The 23,616-nt window shown below is 38.8% G+C and overlaps 1 protein-coding gene across 9 annotated transcripts in view; it reads right to left on the reverse strand.

Moving 5' to 3' along the window:
• The window catches only part of MCF2 (MCF.2 cell line derived transforming sequence), a 79,114-nt gene that overhangs the window by 35,154 nt on the left and 20,344 nt on the right, over positions 1–23,616 (reverse strand). For 7 of the 9 annotated variants that reach the window (XR_012493309.2, XR_012493308.2, XM_074323604.2 and 4 more), the window contains 10 exons: positions 19,008–19,127; positions 18,075–18,191; positions 16,288–16,437; positions 14,442–14,575; positions 14,015–14,129; positions 11,235–11,354; positions 8,073–8,264; positions 6,917–7,108; positions 4,977–5,148; positions 797–834 (listed from right to left, as the gene is read on the reverse strand). Coding sequence is in view for 7 of the 9 variants with exons in the window: in XM_074323604.2 (XP_074179705.2) it covers positions 797–834; positions 4,977–5,148; positions 6,917–7,108; positions 8,073–8,264; positions 11,235–11,354; positions 14,015–14,129; positions 14,442–14,575; positions 16,288–16,437; positions 18,075–18,191; positions 19,008–19,127 (1,350 nt within the window). In the remaining 2 variants the exon portion in view is untranslated. The remainder of the gene's footprint in view (positions 1–796; positions 835–4,976; positions 5,149–6,916; positions 7,109–8,072; positions 8,265–11,234; positions 11,355–14,014; positions 14,130–14,441; positions 14,576–16,287; positions 16,438–18,074; positions 18,192–19,007; positions 19,128–23,616) is intronic. The other 2 variants (XM_088794722.1, XM_019750486.3) reach the window with 1 other exon arrangement.

Below are 23,616 nucleotides of genomic sequence, written 5' to 3' on the forward strand. Positions count from 1 at the left end.
CCGGGGGAGGGGTTGGGAGGATGGGTAAAGAGGGGAAAGGATTAAGAAGTCCAAATTGGTAGTTACAAAAGAGTCACAGGGATGTAAAGCACAGCATAGGGAATATAGTCAATAATATTGTAATAACTATGTGTGGTGTTAGATGGGAACTAGACATGTTGGGGTGATCACTGATCACTTCGTAAGTCACATACATGTCTAATCACTATGTTATATACCTGAAACTAATATAATATTGTATATCAACTGTAATTGAAAAATTAAAAAATTACTGGGGAAAAAAAGGAACAAAGAAAACATAGGGTGTTGCAGTTATGATGAGGTTACTCTCTGCAGATACCAGAATATCATGGATAACTGAGAATGAATCGTGTATCTATCAAGATACAAATAGGTGCCTTTTTGAGCCCAGAGTCTGGTCCATTAGAACCTGTCCTTTGTCCATGCTTCATACTTGCAGGACTGGAATCACTTACATAAGAAATGTCCTTTTATAAAAAGGTGTAACACTTATGTAGGTTTTCTGAGGTAGGGTGGGGACAAAGAAGCTGGAACTTATATGAGATATTCTACAGAAATTTTTCTGAACTTGAGCCGACTTGAGACACTGCTCACACATCTGGGTAGATGCCAGTACTGCAATTAGACACAATGTGGCAGCAGCTTTTTCTTTTAAATTAAATAGGCTTTCAAACGCACAATAATGGCTGAGTGAATTAAAATATGGTTTAAGGCCCCATACTGATTCTGCAACTACAGCAATAAAGCCAACCTTGAATTAATTAATGATATTTACTTTTAAGTTGCTCTGATTTTGTCTCCAAGTCTTCTTCCCTGGGAGAGAAATATGAAAGAAGAATTTCAAACCAGAATTAAAACCAACACTTTTAATAAAAATACATGCATCTTTATTAAATAGAGTAGTAATATTCCAATGTGTTTATATTAGTATTTTTAGATTTTTATATTTATATAGATTATATAGATTTTTAAATCACACTATGCAAAATAGTTGAATGGTTAAGCTTAGCTGTCTGGTTTCAACTTCTTACTATGATTTTCCTACGTATTCACCCATCCTTTCATTCATCAACATTTGCTTGACTGCCGAGTAAGCATGAAGGTAGGTGTTAGTACTCATAATTTATTTGCAGATTTAGTGTTCATTCTGACACATAAACGTTGAGTCAGATTGTTGCTCACTGATTAACTGGGTCAAAAGAGTTTTGAAAAAAAATCTAAATTTAACTAATAATTATAGCATTTATTTGGCACTTCCTGCATGCCGGGCACTGTTCTAAGCCCTACATATGCATTTTCTTTTTTTCAATCCTCAAATTAACTCTATGAGATAAGCCCTACTTCTATTCCCATTTTATAGATAAGTAAGGTTAGTATCTTGTCCAAGAATCAGAGGTAGTATTTACATCCCAATCTTCCACTGTCAGAATGCGTGTTTCTAACCACTATATAAAACATTTCTGAAGCATGTTAAAATGCTAAAACAAAACGAAAAACAACTTCATTAAAATTCCAAGCTTTAATCTTTCTGTTCTTCCTGTTTAATCTTTCTTTTTTTCTTTCTGTTTAATCCTTCTCTTGTGTTTACAGAGGGTGAGCCTCTATATTGTTAAGCGACAAGTCCAGATGTTCCTACAAAGCCCAGGGCAGAGTCCAGTCAAAGAGTAGGTCACTTAAGTTCCTAATTCTCAGGAACTTAATGATGAAAAGGCTGCCACCCACACCGGCTGCGTGGATGTCTCCTCTGCATGGAAGGGACATACTTTCTATCTTTTCCTCCTCAGCAGGAGCCATTGCAAGGCACTCTCAGGGAGAAGCTAGCTGCTAGGTTCTCGAAATTTTATGCTTCACTTTTATTTATTTAAAAATGTATTTTATATATAAATTGTACATTTATATAATCATACATATAAAGATAAATTAGACTTATGGCAATTACCGTATAAAATCAATTTCTCAATAAATACCGATGTCCACCACTTTAAAGACACCTGCTATACAGAGATCCAAACTTATTTATGAAGGTAACTTAAGGAGCTTCCCTAATTAGTGGCACTAATTAATTCTTTGCAAATACATTGAGATGAAAAAAACACACAACTTATGAGGATTGCATCTTTTTCTGAAAAGCAAGGTAGACGAATTCATTCTTCTAACAACAGAAATATGGACCTAAAAGTATTGAGTGCCTATACTGCATGCTAAGCTCCATGTTTGGTACTAGGAATACAGACATGAATTGCACACAGTCCCTGCCCTTACAGAGCTTACAGTCTAGCAAGAACAACACAAAGCAGGAAATTACACTAAAGCTGCGAAGAAATGATGGGGGATGTGTTATCACACAGCTTGAACATCTAACCAAACTGGAGGCAGGGGAGGAGAGGCAGGAAGGAAAAGCTTACCTAAAGGAGACAGCCTAGAGATGGGAAATCTGGTGGACGAGTAGGAGCTAGCCAAGGGAGAGTATTCCAGAAGGGAATAGTACTCCAGAGAAAGAACAGTATGTGTACAGCCCAAAAGGCAAGACAACAAGAGGCATTTGAGAAGGGAAAGTGGGGAGACAGGGAGACAGCTGCAGTTGTCAAGGAAACATGATATTAGCTTGGATTAGGGGCGTGGCAGTGAGGGACAGCAGTAGGGATGGAAAGAAGTGGATTTTGTGACTGATCAGAGGTGGGGCATGAGTGAGAAGGGGGAGCCGAGCGCCCGGAATCACTGAGCTGAGGAACACAGGAAGAGGAGGTTGGCAGGAGAGATGCGATCAGTTTGCGGTATACTGAGTCTCAGCTGCCTATAGGAAATTTGAGGAGGCAAATTATAAACGCAGGTCTGAAGATTATGAGAAAGATCTACACAAGAGTTGCAGATTTAGGAGCTCAAACCGCATTTCACCCCTCACAGACAATGTTCTTTCATGACTTCCATCTGTATTAAATGTTAATACAACAAATATTTCTTACACCCTGCTCGGTGCCAGCTGGCACTGTGCTAGGTACCGGCTTCTATTCGATGCAAATTAATAAAAATAAACAAAAACAAAGAAAAAAAAGTTTGACTTATTTTATGAAAAATTAACACTTATGCTTTGAGTTGACCAAATTTTATATATTTGGCTTAGCAATGAAAAGCCTGAAGAATTATTTGGAAATGTTTGTTATAATCCCCATTACTCACAGAGCAATTAGGTAAAATTAACAATGTTTCTAGCGTTAGTAAATGCTTTGATTATTTATAAACTGTGATGAACAATGGACACAACCCATGTCATGTATTCAGTAAGCTACCTTCTTTCTCATAAATATGTTAGGCAGTCTTAAATTGCAGCAAATCCAAGCTACTTCCAAGAAATAATTTTATTGCGGATGACACAAGAGTTTCTAAAATAAAAGAAAGCTTGATTTATTTTAACATTGCCAATTGTTTTTCTTGTGTTGGATCCCTTTTTGAGAAGCTAAGCTTTTGGAGGACTTTAAAGCCCAGAAGCCTTAGTCAGAAGGATAGTCTAGCTTATCGAGTATTTATATTCTAGAATGGCTTTTTTTAAAACTTTTTTATTTATTTAAGTGTATTTTTCCAGGACCCATCAGTTTCAAGTCAAGTAGTTGTTTCAATCCAGTTGTGGAGGGCGCAGCTCACAGTGGCCCATGTGGGGATCGAACCTGCAACCCTGTTGTTACGAGCACTGCGCTCTAACCAACTGAGCTAACCGGCCGCCCCTCTGCAATGTTTTTTTTCACTTGTCTTCACAAGAACCCTTTGAAGTCAGTAGGTGTTAATGTTCCTAGTTTACAGACAAGGAAACAGAGGGTAAAAGAGGTTAAGTGAGCTGCCCAAGGTCACACGGCCAGTAAACGAAGCCAGAAATTTAACTGAGGTCTTAGGAATGCCAACCTGTTTCTATTTTTATCCTCGTAGCTGTTGGTTTTTAGGCCCTTACTGGCTTCTTATTCTTTTTACTCTTTTCCCCAATATCATCTTAGTCAACAGTATTCATTTATGGTATTATTCACAGTTTAATTTGTAAGAATATTTTTACATTTAATAACTATTAACTATATAACTTTGATCATTTAGGCCTAGTTACCTGCTTTCCTCACCTCTTTTTAATCTGATCCATGCTGGGGCAGGGCTGGATTTTTCTACTCATTATGCCTGGCTCAATCTTCCTCGGAATTTCAAAGTAGTTCCATACATTAATGAAGTCTCTGATTCTCAGATCAGAGAGACCGAATTTCGTCCCCTGGTCACCCATTCAACTAACTTAAGGCCACATCACTCTCCCTTAAGAGGCCCCAGAGGCAGCGCAAGGGACACCTTGGAGCAATAGAGTCATCTTATTTCCAGAGTAGTTCAATATCGCAATGAGGATAATTATTTTACTCTAAAGAACATAGGAAGGGAACGGACATTACATGATTAAAACGAGTCTACAAAGATAAAAATGAGAAAATGGACTCTGTGACAGTTAATTACGAGCAAAAGTATTCTATTTACCTGCCCCTAGTTAGCAAAGGCAATCCATTCTATTGTCTAAGCCATTCACTCACTAGAAGCTTCTAAGAACCAAGTTATAGTTTATCGGGATAAATAGTCAATATGCGTGAGTGCGTGGAGGCATGCATGCGTACCGGTTTCAGATGCCTTCCTCAACTGGCTGAAAAAATAGCGTGAGTTTGATGTTGGTATAAATAGTCACACGCATTGCAAGGCTGGACTATTCAGTACAGATTTGCATCACCCTGTCCTATACCATATCACACTGTGTTACTATTTCCCAACAGTATCAACCATGACTCCTGCCTTGTGCAATGTAATTAAATGTGGCCAAAGATGCTGAAATAAAATTCCCAATGATCAGGACTGAAGAAAAAATTCAGTCTTTATGTCAAGAGTAACAAATTAAACAAGAGCAGGAAAAGCAGAGATAGAAAAGGTGAATGTAGATACTTTACCAGGTTTAGGGGGAAAATATGGTGCTCTAGGTCTGATCGCTTTGTCTGAAGCAGGTACCACAAACTGGATGGGCCTCACATGCTTATTTTTCAGGTTCCTGAAACCAGCTTGTTGGTTCTCAAATATACTTCGAATGTGTTCGAGCTTGAATTGTACAGTCTGCATTTGAATCTAAAGGTTGCATAAGAATTCTATGAAATATTTTCTGAAATGGGGTCCTTACAAATCCTATCAGATTTCTCAGACTCAGTCAAAAATTGAATGTAGAGCTTAAAATATAACTAGAAGAAATTTAGGAAAGTAATGGAAAACAATTAATGTATTATCTTCACATGGTTATAAAACCAGATCTCAATCAAAACAACTTAAAGAAGAAATGTATCAATCAGTCATGAACTAGGTCACTGCATAAAGTGATTTATCCTTTCACAGGCTGGAAGGGATAATGGCTGGAAAAGAAGGCAAGTTTAGCATGAGAAAACCACCGAGGTAAGTATTGTCATAGCACTTTATTATGTTTTAGCTGCAGGGCATTCTTTAGTTCTGTTGTAAAACCTCCTCAGAGCCACAGATGGATAATACCCTCTTCTGCCCCTCCTAGATGATCTGAGGCAGTTAGTTAAGCTTAGTTGCTTCCAGAGAATGACTTGGTTATTGCCGCGGCCATCTTTCTGATTTTCTGGAGCATCCCCTAAGATCTACAGCTAACCATGGATTTAGATACTGCTCCAAACTTCGAGTCAATTAGGCATTTCAACATCACAAATGCGTTTATCTACAACATGGAGAGAGTGCTTTGTGACTTTTCCCATGGGGTGGTACTGACCTAACATAGTTTTCCACTCTGCTAACAGCTACTCTCTGCCTGCTCTCCCTTGCCCAAGAAGACCAAATCCTTTCTTTAAAACTGTCTTCTCAAACTGAGTAGAAAAGCCAGATATATGTCCACAGAAGTCTGTGGACATATTTGGGGTAGGGTGCTCTTGACACGGGCTGTAGAGCATAGAGTTATGTGAGAGCATTAATTATGAACACAAAATGGACTGATAATTCTGAGAGCTGTCAGTCACAAAGTGACAATCATACCAGAGCATCACGTGAAAGGTGTACCCAGTGAACGCCCTAACCAGATAACTCCAGACACAGGCTGGAGTGTGACCATGTGCACAGCTTTATCAGACTGCAGATGGGGGCACCGCACCCAGTCTCGAGCATAAAATCAGAGCTCTCTGAGGACTCCTGGCTCAGGCCTCAACTGACGAGCTGACAGCCGCACCCGCACTCGTCCCAGATGGAGCCTTTGAAGCCTTGTCTCCTGACCGTCTCACCAGCCTGGCCTGATGCCTGACGCTCTGCACCCCAGCGCGGTAGGGACTCTGGCTGAACACCGGACTCTCTCATCCTTCTTTCCTAAGACTCTGTTCGCCTGCCTAACCCTATTGCTTGCAAATCTGTGTGATGACCCTCTTGTGTGAAACCGCTCTCCCTCGACTATTGGAGGCTGTGCTCTGGCCGGAGTCTTGGTTAACGCCCGTGGGAAACTGAGACAGTAGGACTAGATCCATGGCTTTATTCTAATAAAGTCTGCCATTGTGGAAAGACACAGACGTGTGTGAGACTGCTACTCTGATAGTCGCATCCTGCTCATGACATGAGCCCAGTATTCTCCTAGGACAGCTTTGGGCCTTTCTCCAAGGTAGCTAAAAGAGTTTAAAAATAATGGAGTCAGAGCTCAAAAAGGAAATTACTCTTCATTATGTAGGAAGCAGCATTTGGAGTTTTTGATGCGTAACAGTAACACTGATATTACCCCAATCCTTAAGAGAACTGTGTAATGACAATTTGATACAAACTTAGCTATGAAGCAGTAAAACTCTTATTAACGGTACTGTAATTACAGTTTTAAAAAATTTGTTTACTTAAAAAAAAAACTTCTTACCTTGAGTTCAGGAGATAAAATTATATCAAATTCATACTGTAGGGTTTCAGGGTCATAATTTATAAAGGGCAGAGCCATTTCAAGAAAATGTTCGATATCTTGGAGGGCTTTCTGAGCATCTTCTTTAGACTGAAACTTATCTATTTCCTGATTAGCTAGAAGACATTCTCCTTCATCACAGCACTGAAGAGCCTGGTGAGCAAAACACACACACATACACACACACACACACACACACACACACACACACAGACATTATGAGTGAAGAAGAAATACGTTTGTCCCTTAAGACAGTGTTTATCAGGCCTGGCTTTTGTCAATCAGAGTTGCTTTCATAGCTATTAAAAATAAAGATAACTGGGTTGTGCTCCCCAGAAATTCAGTAGCTCAGGGCCGTAAGCTCCACAGGTATTTCCGACACACAGCCAAGGATGGCAAGTGCTGCATCTTTCACAACAAGGAATTCATTCTGCAGCAGGAGGCTAACCGTCCTCTCAATACTAACACTTGAGCTGCGTGCCATTTTCCCCAAATCAGTAACTGAAATATGAAACTCCTAGCCAAATATAAGTGTAATATAAATGCATAAAGATTGCCAAGGATAAGGATAAAAGTTTCCTTGCCAGAGAAGGACGTGTGCGGAGTAAAACGCTCATGTTCAGATATGATGCCTATAAGTAATATCCCTATTTTACATTTCACTGCCAAGACCAGACCTTCTCGTCACTGCTTAATCGTGAAAGGGAACAGACCCACAAGCCACGGAGGAGTATTTGCCAGTCACTGTTTAATTTTTTATTGCTGTAACTATGAAATGTAGGAGTTTTCGGCTTTAGCAAAACGTCCCCAGGGCTTTTGAAACTTCTGATTACAAACTATCAACAGAGTAGAGGCTTCAGTGATGTACCCAAAATAGAAAGGAAGCCATCACAACCACGATCTCAATAATCAGAATGGAGGTCAAAATTCTTATAACACTAGACCTGCTATGGATTCTGCAGAGGTAATGTGGATTAAATATGCATGATCAAACTCATACTTCTTACAAAGTTAATTCCAAAGCTATACCAGACCCTGACCCTATAACGTCTGAGAAGGACCCAAGAAGAATTTTTATCTTCTTTTTCAGAAGTGCACCATTTTCCCATGACACTACCTGCTGTAGGAGTTTATGCATTTTGAAGGTCCTGCTGAGCTGGATCCGTTTGGCTTTGATCTCATTAACTAAAACATCAGAAAGGTAACGCAGCTCGTTGCACCTCTGACAGATCAAGTCAAGTGCGTAATGGTGATTGGCTGCAAGTCTGTGTCCGTGTAAAATCACAAACCGGGCCTTTGCTAACAGATCCTGATTTTGAGAAAGAAGGAAAACAATTAACTGCATGATTTCTGTTCAAATACAAGGGAAAAAAGAAAGTAATTAAGACACAAATTGGTTGAGCAAGGGAGATACATTGCCAAAAATATGATTTGATGTCATTATTTCTGTAGGCTGCAAAAAAGCTTAGTTCCAGTAATTAGTTATAGCAGTTGATGTCATCAGAAGCTCACACATTTCTGTAACAGAAACAGCAAATTAACCACCTGTCCAGAATGGGGATGAGATTTGCTTCTCCTGGTATGGACAGATTTAGAACAGAACTGCATATATCAAAGGAGCTACACACGAGCCAAAGAAGGCTAATGGAGTTCACATATCTCAGCCCTGGAAATCTCGTTAGAGTCATCATCTACCTGACCACTTACAGACCTGAAGGGAACGTCACAAGGTTTCCATGTCAAAGGGGATCTTAGCAGCCTTGCCTCCACTCTAGCAACTACTGACCCCTCCCATATAGTGATTGAAACACAGAAGGAGCTCAGGAAATGTTTGTCAAGGTAAAAATAAAGAAACCTGAAGCCCAGAATGAAGAAGAGACTAGCCTATCTCGCTAGTGGGAAAACCAGGGTGAAAATAGGGAGTTGTCATTTAATGGGAATAGAATTTCATTTCTGCAACATGAAAAAGTCCTGGAGATGTGTTGCACAACAATGTGAATGCACTTAACACTACTGAACTGTACACTTAAACATGGTTATGATGGTAAATTTTATGTTATATATCTTTTACCACAATTAAAACTAAAAATTAATAAAAACAAAACAAAATGAAAACAAAACAAAAAATCCAAAGCCCCCTAATTTCCAAACCAGTCTTCCTTCTATTTCTACCTTACATACTTACCAATTATCCCACAATCACAAAGATCTACAAGCATTATTCCAGAACTGGTCACCGCAACTGTTGCCTCTCCATTTTTTTTAGGTGCTTGTGGTTCACTCATAAATCTGTCTGTTTGCTAAGAATGCATCTTAAAAACCATGGCCTTGCTCTCACATACAAGACAGGAAAGCAGCTAGAGTTTGTTAGGTATTAAAGCCATGTGTCCATATAAATGGCAAATAGACACAGGAAAAAATGCTCACCATCACTAATCATCAGAGAAATGCAAAGAAAAACCACAATGAGATATCACCTCACCCCAGTTAGAATGGCTATCATCAACAAGACAAATAGTAACAAGTGTTGGAGAGGCTGTGGAGAAAAAGGAACCCTCATACACTGTTGGTGGGAATGCAGACTGGTGCAGCCACTATGGAAGGCAGTGTGGAGATTCCTGAAAAAATTACAAATAGAATTACCATATAACCCAGCAATCCCTCTCCTGGGTATCTACCTCAAAAATCTGAAAACATTTATCCATAAAGACACGTGTGCTCCAATGTTCATTGCAGCTTTGTTTACGGTGGCCAAGACATGGAAACAACCAAAATGTCCTTCGATAGATGAATGGATAAAGAAGTTGTGGTATATATACACAATGGGATACTATTCGGTGGTAAGAAAAGATGAAATAGGACCATTTGTGACAACATGGATGGATCTTGAGAGTATAATACTAAGCGAAATAAGTCAGACAGAAAAAGCAGAGAACCATATTTCACTGACGTGGTATATAAAACAAAAACAACAAAAGAACAAGACAAACAAATGAGAAACAAAAACTCATAGACGCAGACAATAGTTTAGTGGTTGCCAGAGGGTAAGGGGGGTGGGGGGTGGGAGATGAGGGTAAGGGGGATCAAATATATGGTGATGGAAGGAGAACTGACTCTGGGTGGTGAACACACAATGGGATTTATAGATGATGTAATACAGAATTGTACACCTGAAATCTATGTAACTTTACTAACAACTGTCACCCCAATAAACTTTAAATAAATAAATAAATAAATAAATAAAGCCATGTGTCCAAACTTTTAGACCCTCAGAAAAGTGGCAGCTGGCTTTTTAATTGGGGAAGGGGAACAGGACTTTATTGGCGAACAGTGTGTACTTCCAGGACTTTTCCAAGTCAAGTTGTTGTCCTTTCAATCTTAGTTGTGGAGGGTGCAGCTCAGCTCCAGGTCCAGTCGCTGTTGCTAGCTGCAGGGGGCAGAGCCCACCATCATTTGCGGGAGTCGAACCAGCAACCTTGTGGTTGAGAGCCCACTGGCCCATGTGGGAATCAAACCGGCAGCCTTCGGAGTTAGGAGCACGGAGCTCCAACTGCCTGAGCCACCGGGCCGGCTCTCCCCAAATAACCTTCTTGATAGACATTTTTTACTCGCTTTTCAAAATGATTTATGATCTTGTTCACACTATTATCTCAGAGGCCTTGTCATGCGGGGCAGCCTGCGGGGTCTCTGCTCCCGCTCCCCATACAAGAACGCAGGATATGGTGAGGCCAAAAAGGAACACCCACGGAGCCATAGGTAGGGGAGTCATACCACTATATTCTCTCTGGCGGCACTATACTCTCACTGGAGGCTGGATCCACACTGTCCGCAAACCGCCATCCACACTTGCCAGCCCAGCCACCATCTTCTTGCTAGCCCCCATTCTTTCTCCTCCCTTTCCTAGCATAGCCACAGCAGTTATATTGTGGCCAATGGCTCACTGGTTACAGCTGATGGCCAACTAGCCACAGCTGATGGCCATGCAATCACAGTTGATGGCCATTTACTACCTGAGCCAGCACCTGTCTATGTGAGGCCGAGAGCCTGGAAACTACTCTCTGGGGCTCCGCCCCCACAGGCCTCCTGTTACAACTACATGACTTATGCAGTCACCTCAGGGTGACATTGAACAGAACAGAATATAGACCAGTATTATTAAACCAATTATACAGATTATTACTGAGATATTAATCATAATAGGGGTTTATACTACTGAAAACCATCAAAATGTAACTACTGTACTTCATAAATATAATGAACACCTGAAATGTTATCTTACCTGAGAATTTTCATCTAAGTTTTCCAACTTCTTTATTTTTTGTTTTACTTGAGCTATATTCCCTGTGACATCTGCCAGCTCTGCTTGTTGGTTTAACAGAAGTTCAACATCACTCACAAGCTAAAAATAGGAACAAAAATTAGTCTTAAAAACATATAAATCATTAAGGATTTTCCCAAGTTTTGTAGGAAACACTATTAAATAAGAACATCAATGTGGAAAAATTACACACATGGAAAATATTTTCAGTTATTTTTATTCACAGAAATGGATATAATCTATTAAACGTTAATCTCCTAGATATCGTGTGTACTGATGATTTATAAAATATTACAGTGTACATGTGAGATGAAGTAAATGTGGATGTGTACGAAAGTATGTATATATACTTGCATATATATTCCCTAGCTCTACGGTAAGTGGTTCTAGAAACAAAGACCCTTTAGTAGCAATGAGTACACCTAACACCCAGATCTTGGTCTTTAATATCATTTCCCAGAAAAAGAAACCAGAGCTTCTCAGGAAAATGGCTAGTTCCAGGACTGAGGCAGAGTAGGAATAAGATGAGCTTTAGAAAGTAAAGAATAAAGTAAATAAAGTGATAAAAATAATGTTTCGACAAGTCACAAGGACACAGTAGCCAGTTTGAAATACCAAAATAGTTAAGAACAGTAATAAATTATAAACCACTGAAAAACTAAGAAGCCATGAACCAGATAAATAGATAAATAAATAAATGGGGAAAAGGGAAGGTCTTTTACTACAGATTGGTTGAAGCAAGAATCATCAATTAATACTAAACCTACGGTGATCTTCTGATGAGGGGCAAGATACTTGCATGGCCTTAAGTTTCCTCCCCACATGCTTCCTACTAGTTATAAGGGGGGGGGGGCGAAGTAACCAACTACATAGTAGAGAAATTCAATAGCACCCTGACTGAGTGATCGAAATCTATATCAACAATGATGGGCACGTGGACTTCTGTCACCTCCCGATGTGATAACCCTCAGGACACATCACTTATGCAGTATTCTAGGTGCTCATACACAGATAAATGTAATCAGAAGAAAATGTCAGCCAACCTCAAAATGAAGATTTATTTATTTATTTATGACAAAAAACGTTGTTTAGTCTATAGATTCTCACGTTTCCATACAAGACTAATCTTCCCATGTGAAATGGACAGAAACTATGGGTTTACTCTTATTTATTTATTTATCTACTTATTAAATTTATTGAGGTGACATGGTTAGTAAAATTACACAGGTTTCAAGTGTACATTTCTATAATACATCATCTACATATCACATTGTGTGAAGAACATTTTATTTTAGAAGAGCGTATTCTTCAGAAACGGTCCGTGTCATAAAAGATTTTTAAAAAGGCTATGGAAATGTTCTAGATTGAAGGCAACTAAAGAGACATGACAACTTAATGCAATACATGCATGACCGTCTAGACTGGATCTTGGACCGGATGCGGGGGAGGGGAATGATATAAATGATATTATTGAGTTAATTGACAAAATTGTAGTAATGGTAGATAATACAAAAGTATTGCATTATTGTTGAATGTACTGAATTTGATAACTGTACTGTGATTATGCAACGGAATATTCCTATTCTGTATATTCAAGAATACCGCAAGTTTGACAATATTTAACATTTTCTGTAAGTTTGGTATTTCCAAACAAGTTTTTTTTTAAGTTAACTTTCTAAATATACAGAATCTATCTGCATGTCACTATGAGATACAGATCCTGTCAGGGAGATTACAATTCAAGACAAACAACAATACTGATTGGAGGCAATGATGACTTGAAGAAACAAGAATTTAGTATGGACACATATTAACATACAAGTAGAGGCATGAAAATTTTTGCACGTGTTCGGTTGAAGTAGAGGGAGAGACACAAATATGTTGAAGGACCAAGAGCAATTTGACCTATTCTGACTTTGAGGAAGGTTTCATGGAGAGCATGGCATTTGAATCAGAGGAGGGAAAGCGCTAGTCCTGTGTGCCGAATGTATTGCCCTCTCAAACCTAATTGTGCCAGAACAAATGAAATCCCAGTACGTAAGCTACTCCTGGGTACAAAACAAGCTGGCCATGCGGAAGAGAGAGACGAAGTGAGTTTTCCTTGGATTCCCTAGGAATGTACATGAAAGAGAGACTGAGGAGCTTGGAAAGGACTGCAAAGAAAAGAAGCTAAATCTATGTCTCTTGACCGTATATGATGGATTTTCCAGAAGGACACAATTAGAATATACCTTTAACCTTTTAAATAATATATAAACAAACATGGTTTAATTTCATCCATCAGGCTTTTTGTAGAGAAAAATTGCTGGAGCCAAAAAAAAAAAATGTTTTGTTAGACCACGTTAAATATAATCAACGTAAGTATATGGTACTTTAAAAAACTCAAGAAGGAAGTCGATATCATTTCCTTGGAAAGCTATCCCATAGTCTGAAAGCATTTTCTCTCTAAAATAAATCTGAATCACAAACAGCACGGTAGGTAGCAACTTTGTGCCTGTCATATATGTTAGCACTTAGCACATAAGTGCTCTTTCAAAGGAAACAAGTAAGCCACAGAAGTAGAAGCCTTGGCTTTTAATAGTTGTTTTCTTCATTCAAGGTCAAGGTTCGCACACAGTTGCCTCCTTTCCATTTCTCTGTGGGTGTAAATGGACATCTTATGAGACTATACTTCTAATGATCAAGGAGTAAGAACCTCTGGCATAATGAAAATAAATGCACAAAGGAATGTTTCAACTGACCTCTTGAAAATCCTGCTCAAACTTCCATAGTTGCAGATACTGTTCCATTTTTAGTTGGTGTTTTTCCCAAAATCCATCAAAAGCAATTTCCATATCATGTACCTGAGTCAACAATCTCAATGAAGAAAAGTCATAAAATTACTTAAAGACAACGACTTGTGCTGTAGGTATGTAGATAGACCTGGTCTGGACATTAAGAATTATAGGCCCAGTCACAGCCCATGACACTTGGTCCAGGTACAGACCATCAGTGTCCACAGAACCTCTTCTATAAGCAAACTAATGTCTGTGAGACAACTCAGGAAGGGGTTCTCAGATTTCCAGAGGTCCAAGAATTCTTTTACACTGAATAGATTGCAGCAAAAGTGCATAATTCTCTTTCAAAAGTATAACATAAGAAACTCTACACCAAAAAGAAAGCACTCACTTATTAACAGTTTGCCAGTCACCACTTGTTTGCTGATGATGTTCAAGTCTTGAATTGACAGCTTCTTCGGGGTCAGGCACTTCCAGATTTGTTAGCAGAATTTTTCCTTCTTTGGTTACAGCTGTAATATCATTCTGTACAATGGTACAACAGGATATATCAACGAACTAGTAACTTAATCTAAGTGACCGAACGAGAGGAAGGTATATAGCATGCGGAATACAAACAGTAGTTCTAGAATGGCCTTTTGCTTTCCTAACTGAAATAAAGGCAAGGAACACCTGAGTATCACAGAATCCAAAAGTTGCGAGAATCTCCAAGAAGCCTCTGCTTGAGATGCATGTTGCAATCATTATTTCTACAAGATCTTTACTGGCAGAAGTACCCCATGCTCTGTTTATAGTCTCCTTCTCTGACTGGTAGAAAGTTCTAATTGATTCTATTCTGTTCTGCTAACACTTTTAATGTACTTCAGTAGAACAGTAGTAGCATAATGAAGACTATTACACTAGAAAGCATATAGTTACAAAAAATATTTGATGCATGAATAGTTAGATGCCTTTCCTGTTAATCCTTAACTGTTACTCATCACTGCCTGCTGTAAGCATTATGCTACTTCACATTTGGATTAATGAATTCACCAGAAAGCATATGCTTCAATTCAGAAGGTCTTATTGTTAGATGGCGGATTCTTCAGGCATGTAAGTTATCTATGACTTCTTTCAGGAGCTCCAAAAACTGATGTGTGCATGTATTTTTCTGGGAACAGGATCCATGACATCACCACCAATATGAGTAAGAACATAAACACTAAGAGCTAGTGCCAACTGTGTGCCAAAAACTGTTATACATGTATTACATACTTCATTTCATCCTCAAAACAACCCTACAAGGTGTGCATGTATTGTCATCGCCACCGTCACCACCACCATTATCGTCAACCTCACTGTACAAATAAAACATCTGCAACTCAGAGAGGGTAAGCAAATGACCCAATCACATAGCTTGTGAGAGACAGAGCGCTCCTTCCTTGAACAGTTTTGCTTTTAGATGATGATTCCAAATTTCACTTTCTCTCCTCTTCTTCATTTAAAAATGTCACCTCTACAAAGAACTTGCATCTGTCAGTGTCCCCAGCAAGCCTATTCTCATATGAATGACATGAGTTATACAGGGGAGCATACTGTTTGCTCAGATCATTCTTAAACATTCTGGGGAAAGTGAATCTAAAAGCGTCTGAATCGTGACTCAGAATCCTTCATAACCCAATACTCCACACAACTGGGTAGGAGAGCAAAATCAACTTGCTACTTATGGTCCATTGTAGATCACATCGAGAACTAGTACTCTGTAGAAAAGAAAGCTTAAATCAATTTAGCAATGTTTGACTTGGTCACAATGCTAGTATATGGCAGAGCTGGGACAAGAAACCAGGCCTCCTGACTCCCCACTGAGTTGTCCTTCTGCATTTCACATCGTACCTGTGTGCCTCTTGATTCTTACTATAACTCTCCAGATGAGGGGACCTTTCCACAAGCTACAGAATACATGGTAACAAAAATGACCACAGATTTCTTGTTCTGGCGCATTTACATAAACTCTTCCATTCATAAATAAACAACTTCTCAAGAGAACATGCCATTTCCAAAGGGGACACTTAGATTCAACATATCCAGGACATACTTCTCTTGTAAAGTATTCTTATTTTTCAATAGTGTGCTTTATAACATATAAATGTATCTTTCGCCTCCCTACCCACCAATCAATGTGAAATGGACACACGGAACACCTCTCTAGAAAAAGAAAGACCAAGGGAAATGTTTGCTGTCCACTCTGTCAGACATACCTTTAACAGGTGATACCTTTCAGCACGAACTGCAAGAATTTCTTCTATTGAAGGAATATCATCTGGTAGTTCTGTCTCAGCCAGTTCGGTTCCAAAGGACTGTAACATCTGAGCCATTTCTTTCACTGTGAGGGCAAAATTTTCTATAGCCTGCAAAGAGCCAATGATTCTTTTAATTTTATGGAAACTGTGCCAGCATATCAAAACTTTGACCAGTAATTATATTCACTCTTAGTTAGGTATGACAGCAAACACATATACTATGAACTCTCCTCCCCTCTACAAAGGAAAGTTGGCATTCCCCTGGCAATGAACTCTAACGTTGCATCTAAGCCTCTAAGAAACTACAGTCAGGTGAAGAGTCTTCTTGAATGCCTTTTATCTAAATTTCTGAACTTATTTCTTGGACACCAATGAAAACTATTTCTTAAGGATGCCATGTACTGAGCAATTTCTTTTATGATCTTGAAAATGACAGTGTTTTCCTTATTCTAGTAAACTCTGCAATTGTTAAATTGCTTTATAATGACTTCTGAAGAGATGAGAACATCAAAGCCACTTTATGTTTGTTTATTACCATTTATGAACAATTATTAGTACTCTCTGCAAGGTGATGGACTGAGGTGATGAGGGAACATCTACCGTGTTTCCCCGAAAACAAGACCTAGCCAGACAATCAGCTCTAATGTGTCTTTTGGAGCAAAAATTAATATAAGACCCAGCCTTATTTTAGTATAAGACTGGGTATAATATAATATAATATAATATAATACCGGGTCTTATATTAATTTTTGCTCCAAAAGATGCATTAGAGCTGTCCGGCAAGGTCTTATTTTCAGGGAAATAGGGTAGTCACAACAACTCATTCCTAAAATGTCTAGCAAGGTTCTACTGTTTATTTTGTTTCCAAAATCAATTACTCAAAGAAAGAAGGACAACATATAGAGACCATATAAACCCTCTGTTTACCACATAGCTCAAGGTATCTGCACTTCTATTTATAGTTTTATTAGTGATTTAAGTCTAGACACTGTTAATTTTGACAATACATCTTCATATTAAAGAACAGAACTGTTGAATGAAAAATAAGCATGAGGAAACTAGAACCCTGATTTAATTAAACGTCACTGAGTTAGTTCCCATATCAGAAGAGTTACCGTATCTCGGATTTGGAGTAGATTCTTATACCACAAACTCACCCGTGAGGCCTGGGGCCCTTGCCGATTTGCAAATTTCTAGAACAGAAACAATCTTTGCTACAAATCGAACTGCCTCAGGAGCACCACTGGGATGATGAGATTAATAATATTACTTGCATTTTTTGAGGGCTGGCTATGTGCCAGGCACCATGCCAAACCTCTTACATTTGTTTTCTCATTTAATCTTCCCCAGATTCCTCTGAGGCAAAGTATTATGGTTCCCATTTTGCAACTGGGAAAATGGAGAGGTCATATAACTTGTACAAGGTTATATAGCTAAAAATCAGCAGTGCTGGATTTGACTCCCAATGCTTTGTTTCTTCAAGTTACTACATGGCCACAGGAGGGGGTGGACAGAGAAAGAACTCCTTATTCCCTAGGCCTCTCCTTCAATTGCCATCCTCAGTGACTCGTCATCATTTCTAGATATTTCCTATGGAAGAAAATCAAGACGTTGAATTGCATATGGTTTTTAAAAATGTAGGAGCCCCAGAAATCTGTTTTCCCCAAAGAGGAAAAGAATTCTACATCTAGATTTAAAGGTTAACATGAACTACAGGCTCTACAGTAAGGGCGAAAGAAACATACATTTCTGAAGATGATCCATTCACTGTGGCAGTAGTGCAAGGTGCCGCCTAACTCAGGGGTTAACTGCTTGTCATCAATGTATGTCAGCAAATCACTAACTGAGCTCAGCATAACAACCTATATAAATAAGCAAGAAAGATACTGTTAACTGCCCTTCGCGGCATCCCTCCTTTCAACTGTACAATGAACTTTAGCATTCATTTAGCACAAAGTTATCTTTTATAAATGCTTCTCACAATTCTCTCCTGGACAAGCCCCACCCGCCCTTGCCCCCTCACAGGTATGCACTACCTTCTCCAGGTAATAACAGTGGTCATTTACAAAACATTTCTCTGTAAAGCAAAATTAATCTCCATAGAAACCCAAACACCTAATTCTCTTGGATCTAAAACTTTGCACTGTGGACGGTTGGCCTTCTGAAAGCATGTTATGCCTACCACAAAGTAAAAGGGCTTTATGTAGTAAGTTATAATTTATCGGGAGAGATCGATCTTAGCAAAAGTATCAAAATTTATGAGCACTCTATTCCTAGCCCTAAAAACGTATAAAAATATCTTTAAAAAAACACATGGTACTCTGAACTAGCTCAGGATGTTAAGTTCATGGAAGTTCAAATACATAAAACACACACTCATGATTTTCTAAGAAGAAAATGTCCAGATTTTATACATGCATACACATATACACACAAATATATAACATATGTGATATATATCTTTTGCAAAAAGAATTGCTTTCTTACAAATTAAGTAATCTATTCCTTTAACAGCAAAAGCAGAAGACTTGTAGGCAATTCAAATTTACATTTTTGGAAGACAAATTCTATTTTTTCCTTTTAAATGCTTCATAAGTACATATAAAACATCAATATAGCATGGTACAAAGTCTTCATGAGAATTATAGGGACAAAACATTTTTAAAATATACTCTTACCGGTAGTTTGAGCATGAAGTCTTCCTGACTAAATCGAAATCCGATATCTGTGAAAGTTCGTTGAAGAAAACTGGTGGGACGTAGGACCAATACCAAGTGCAAGTTCCCAGGGAAGGAAGCCTATAGCAAGAAAGAACACAGGAAAGAAAGAAAAAATTGTCAAAACATGCACCCAACTGAGAACATAGCAGAAAATATGTAACGAAAGGAAACAAATTTTAAAGTCATAAAAGCCATTAAAAGGGCAAACTTAAAAAATGGATATTGATAAAATCTAAAAACACAAAAATAAAACTAAAACGAATGTAAGGTCATCAGGTCAGATCTTTGCAATGCTCGTGGCATGCAATTTTCTCACACTTAAGTAAGTCCCAAGTTACAGAGAATTATACTCTGAAGCTTCATTTTAAAGTTAGGTATTTGTGCTCAAATTGCATTTACTCCCTGTAAAACAGAATTAGGAGGCAGGTTCCTAGGATAGCCCTAAAAGCCAAAGGAGGCTGAAATACTGTATACTTGTAGTAAACAGTGGAAGAAAACTATATTATAAACTCATTTTTATTTTTATCCAAGCAACATTCACAGAATGCACATATTTCCTGTGTCCATGCCATATATTTAAATGAATGATTACCAGGCACTGTTAGCATTCAGTGTACACAAATTAATACAGTCCCTACCCAGCTTGCAAGACAATGACAGTCTAATAGTGGAGTCCATTCATAATCATTAGCTCTATAGCATGAAAAGTTGATAAGTGAAACGAGGGAATTAGAATAAAATACAACAGGAAGTGGTAGCACACAGCATCCTAGAGCTAGGAATGTCAGGAAAGGTCTTGAGGCATACAGGGAACGAACTGGATCAGAATGTTGTTCTCGTACACTAATGTTTCCCCAGCTTCTAGAACACTGGCACATAGTAGGTGGTCAAGAAATAACTGTTAAATGAAAGAATGCAAAAAACGAGGAGGGCATTTTGCAAATTTAGTGAGGGATGGACTAGTATAGCCCTATTTTAATAAACCACCATATACGAGGTCTGACAATTAAGTTCGTGAACTTGTTGCAACGACGTTACTAACCTTTTTTTGATATCAGAGGGATTATTCATTACGAATTTGTACCAACTGGACAAACAGTGAACCAAGTTTATAGTTTGGAAGTGCTGAAAGGGCTGCATGAAAAAGTTAGACGACATGAACTTTTCGCCAACAATTCATGGCTCTTGCAACACGATAATGCACCAGCTCACACAGCACTGTCTGTGAGGGAGTTTTTAGCCAGTAAACAAACAACTATATTGCAACACTCTCCCTGCTCACCTGATCTGGCCCCCAATGACTTCTTTCTTTACCTGAAGATAAAGGAAATATTGAAAGGAAGACATTTTGATGACATTCAGGACACCAAGGGTAATATAACGACAGCTCTGATGGCCATTCCAGAAAAAGAGTTCCAAAATTGCTTTGAAGGGTGGACTAGGCACTGGCATTGGTGCACAGCTTCCCAAGGGGAGCACTTCAAAGGTGACCCTAGCGATATTCAGCAATGAGGTATATAGCACTTGCTCTAGGATAAGTTCACAAACCTAATTGTCAGACCTGTATCCTATCCTCTATATAATGTATATTTTATTTTATGCTGAGCTCAGTTATTGTAAGACTTCCCACAGTTATTGTAAGAATGAAAAGAAATCATGAATATAAAGGCACTTTGTAAATTCTAAAAAGGATAATGAGATGATCTACCTAAACCTACCAAGCAGGCTTAGGTAGAAAACTACATACAATACGGAGCAAGGTTTGCTTCAGGGGAGACTCTGACAGGAACTTGTGAGAACTTTGGACCTATTTTTAGATTGAGAACACTGATTCTATTTCTATCCCATTCACTTTAGGAGTTAAGCTTTTCCTTCTCCTTCACATGGGTAAATTACTAGTATTATTATCATTATACTCACCGGCTTTGATCCAGCTTATTTGTTCACTTTTCAATGAAATTGAAAGCATCCTACTTTTGTCACCACTTAAAGTGAAATTACTTTTATTCTTTCATGGATTCTAGGTTGATGTGGTCTCATCATCTTTTTCCCTCTGGCTTTTCGTTAATGTCACATTCTCTGGTTTTGAGTAGGAAAACTCTGGATGTGAGACCCTAGGGATGACCAACTTGAAGCCTGGAACACTCACCCACCTCCAAAATTAGGGGTGGTGGTGATGGATACTATGGGAACAGAGAGGGCTATGGGGGGACTCTCTGCCTGAGGTAAGGCCCTGCCATTCCTACGAGAACAAGGGGTGGCGGATCACACAGCAGGGAACAAACCCCAAAGGAGAGAGAAGTGGAATAATGGCCCACAGACTCTATAGGGAAGAGTTTCAGCAGGGTTTGGAAATACTTAGGGATTTTACGTTGGTAGTTTATTACCTCAGTTATTGTCGCTGTTTGATAAAGTAGCTTATCCCAAACATCGACAGCTGTATAAAATGCGTCTAAAGATAATTCTACATTCTAATCAGATCTCTCTTAAGTAAAACTTTCTGATTACGTATTATACATTCTTCTTCCTTAATTCTGTCAACATGTTTAGTGACTTGCTTACGCAAAAAGCCCACAAAAAGTTGTATGCTTAAAGAAAATGCAGTATCAAGGACGAAAACTTCATTTATTGCCTGGATAATAACATTTACACTGTTTTTCATCATAGGATAATTTTAAGATATTTACTGAGGTACCATGCAAATCTTCCTAGAACACATGTATTCTGTTAAACCAATAATAGCTACTCTCAAATTTAATAGCCATTTGGAGGAATAAATAGCTTCACAACTACTAAACAGTTAACTGGGTGGGACTCAAAAACTTCATGTGATTTGTCAGAGGTCTTTTTGTTTTGTTTTTTTGAAAACTAAATCATACAGTTCAAACCATATGGTTTCTACCCCTCATGCCCATTAAATCCTAAGTATGAATCAGACATACTTGATTTTTCAGTCCCCATGCCATTCACTAATAACAAACTTAAACAGGTGCTTGCCATACTGTCTAATTATAGCAAATCCACAACCTCACATGATCGACTACTTTTCATAGCTTCTTTGTAGCAAAAAAAACAAAACAAAATATATATTTATATATTTTCAGGACTTCTCAAAGCCTTGAGGCAGGGAATGGAGATTGGCTAGCTGGCCATGGGTGAGAGTGCCACTTTATTGAATGCCTGCTATGAAAATTATGCTCATTATAAGACTTAGTATGACATTGTGTTAAGTACTTTACATGCATTAGGTTCTATTTTTGTCCGCATTTCACAACTGGAAAAACAGAGTGGTGGGCAGAATAATGATTCTCCAAAGATGCCCACATCCTGATCCCTGGAACCCATTACAAGGCAAAGGGACTTTGCAAAGGTGATTAAATTGAGGATCTTGAGATGTGGAGATGACCCTGGATTATCAGGGCAGGAACAAGGTAATCACAAGGATCCTTATTACACAAAGAGGGAGGCAGAAGGGCCAGAGGAGGAGATGCAACAACAGAAGCAGAGGGCAGACTAATGCAGGGCCATAAGCCAAGGAATGTGGGCAGCCTCTAGAAGCTGGAATGTCAAGGAAACAGATTCTCCCCTAGAGCCTCCAAAAGGAGCACACCCTTCCTGACACCTTGGTTTTGGCCCACTGAGACATATTTTGGACTTCTGACTTCCAGAACATTAACAGAATACATCTGTGTTGTTTTGAGCTACTACCGTGTTTCCCCAAAAATAAGACCTAGCTGGACCATCAACTCTAATGCGTCTTTTGGAGCAAAAGTTAATATAAGACTTGGTCTTATTTTAATATAAGACTGGGTATAATATAATATAATATACTGAGTTTTATATTAATTTTTGCTCCAAAAATGCATTAGAGCTGATGGTCCAGCTAGGTCTTATTTTCGGGGAAACGCCATACTAAGTTTGTGGTAATTTGTTACAGCAGCAATAGGAAAATAATACACTGAGGTCTTGTGTGGTTATTTTTCAAGAACTTCTAGCTTGTAAGTGGCAGAATTAAAATCCAAATTCACCTGACTACAGAACCAAACTCTTAAACAAGCTATAATTGAAAAATAAAAACAATACATATTTTTTCATTTTGGCTTGCCTTCCTCTGGAGAAACTGCTAATGGGTAATAAAAGGATCAACGGGAGGAATATGGGGAAGCACAGCAAAGATGGTACAAAGATTAGGTTCAAGGTGAAGAATCTAAACATGAAACCTAACTAAAGCAACGGTAACAAACTTGAATGCCTAGCATGTGTTAGGGGAATAATGTAAATGCATGAAGTAGGCAGGGCTTAGTTAAAACATAACCTGAGGGCCCAGCCAGGTGGCTCAGGAGGTTGCAGCTCCATGCTCTTAACGCCAAAGGCTGCTGGTTCGATTCCCACATGGGCCAGTGCCAGATGGCTCAGTTGGTTGGAGTGCGGGCTTTCAACCACAAGGTTGCCGGTTCAACTCCCGCAAGGGATGGTGGGCTGCGCCCCCTGCAACTAATAATGGCAACTGGACCTGGAGCTGAGCTGCATCCTCCACAACTAAGATTGAAAGGTCAATAACGTGACT

The sequence above is a fragment of the Rhinolophus sinicus genome, chromosome 18, assembly GCF_057876585.1.
Source record: "Rhinolophus sinicus isolate RSI-liver-muscle chromosome 18, RSI-T2T, whole genome shotgun sequence".
NCBI classification, from domain to species: domain Eukaryota; kingdom Metazoa; phylum Chordata; class Mammalia; order Chiroptera; family Rhinolophidae; genus Rhinolophus; species Rhinolophus sinicus.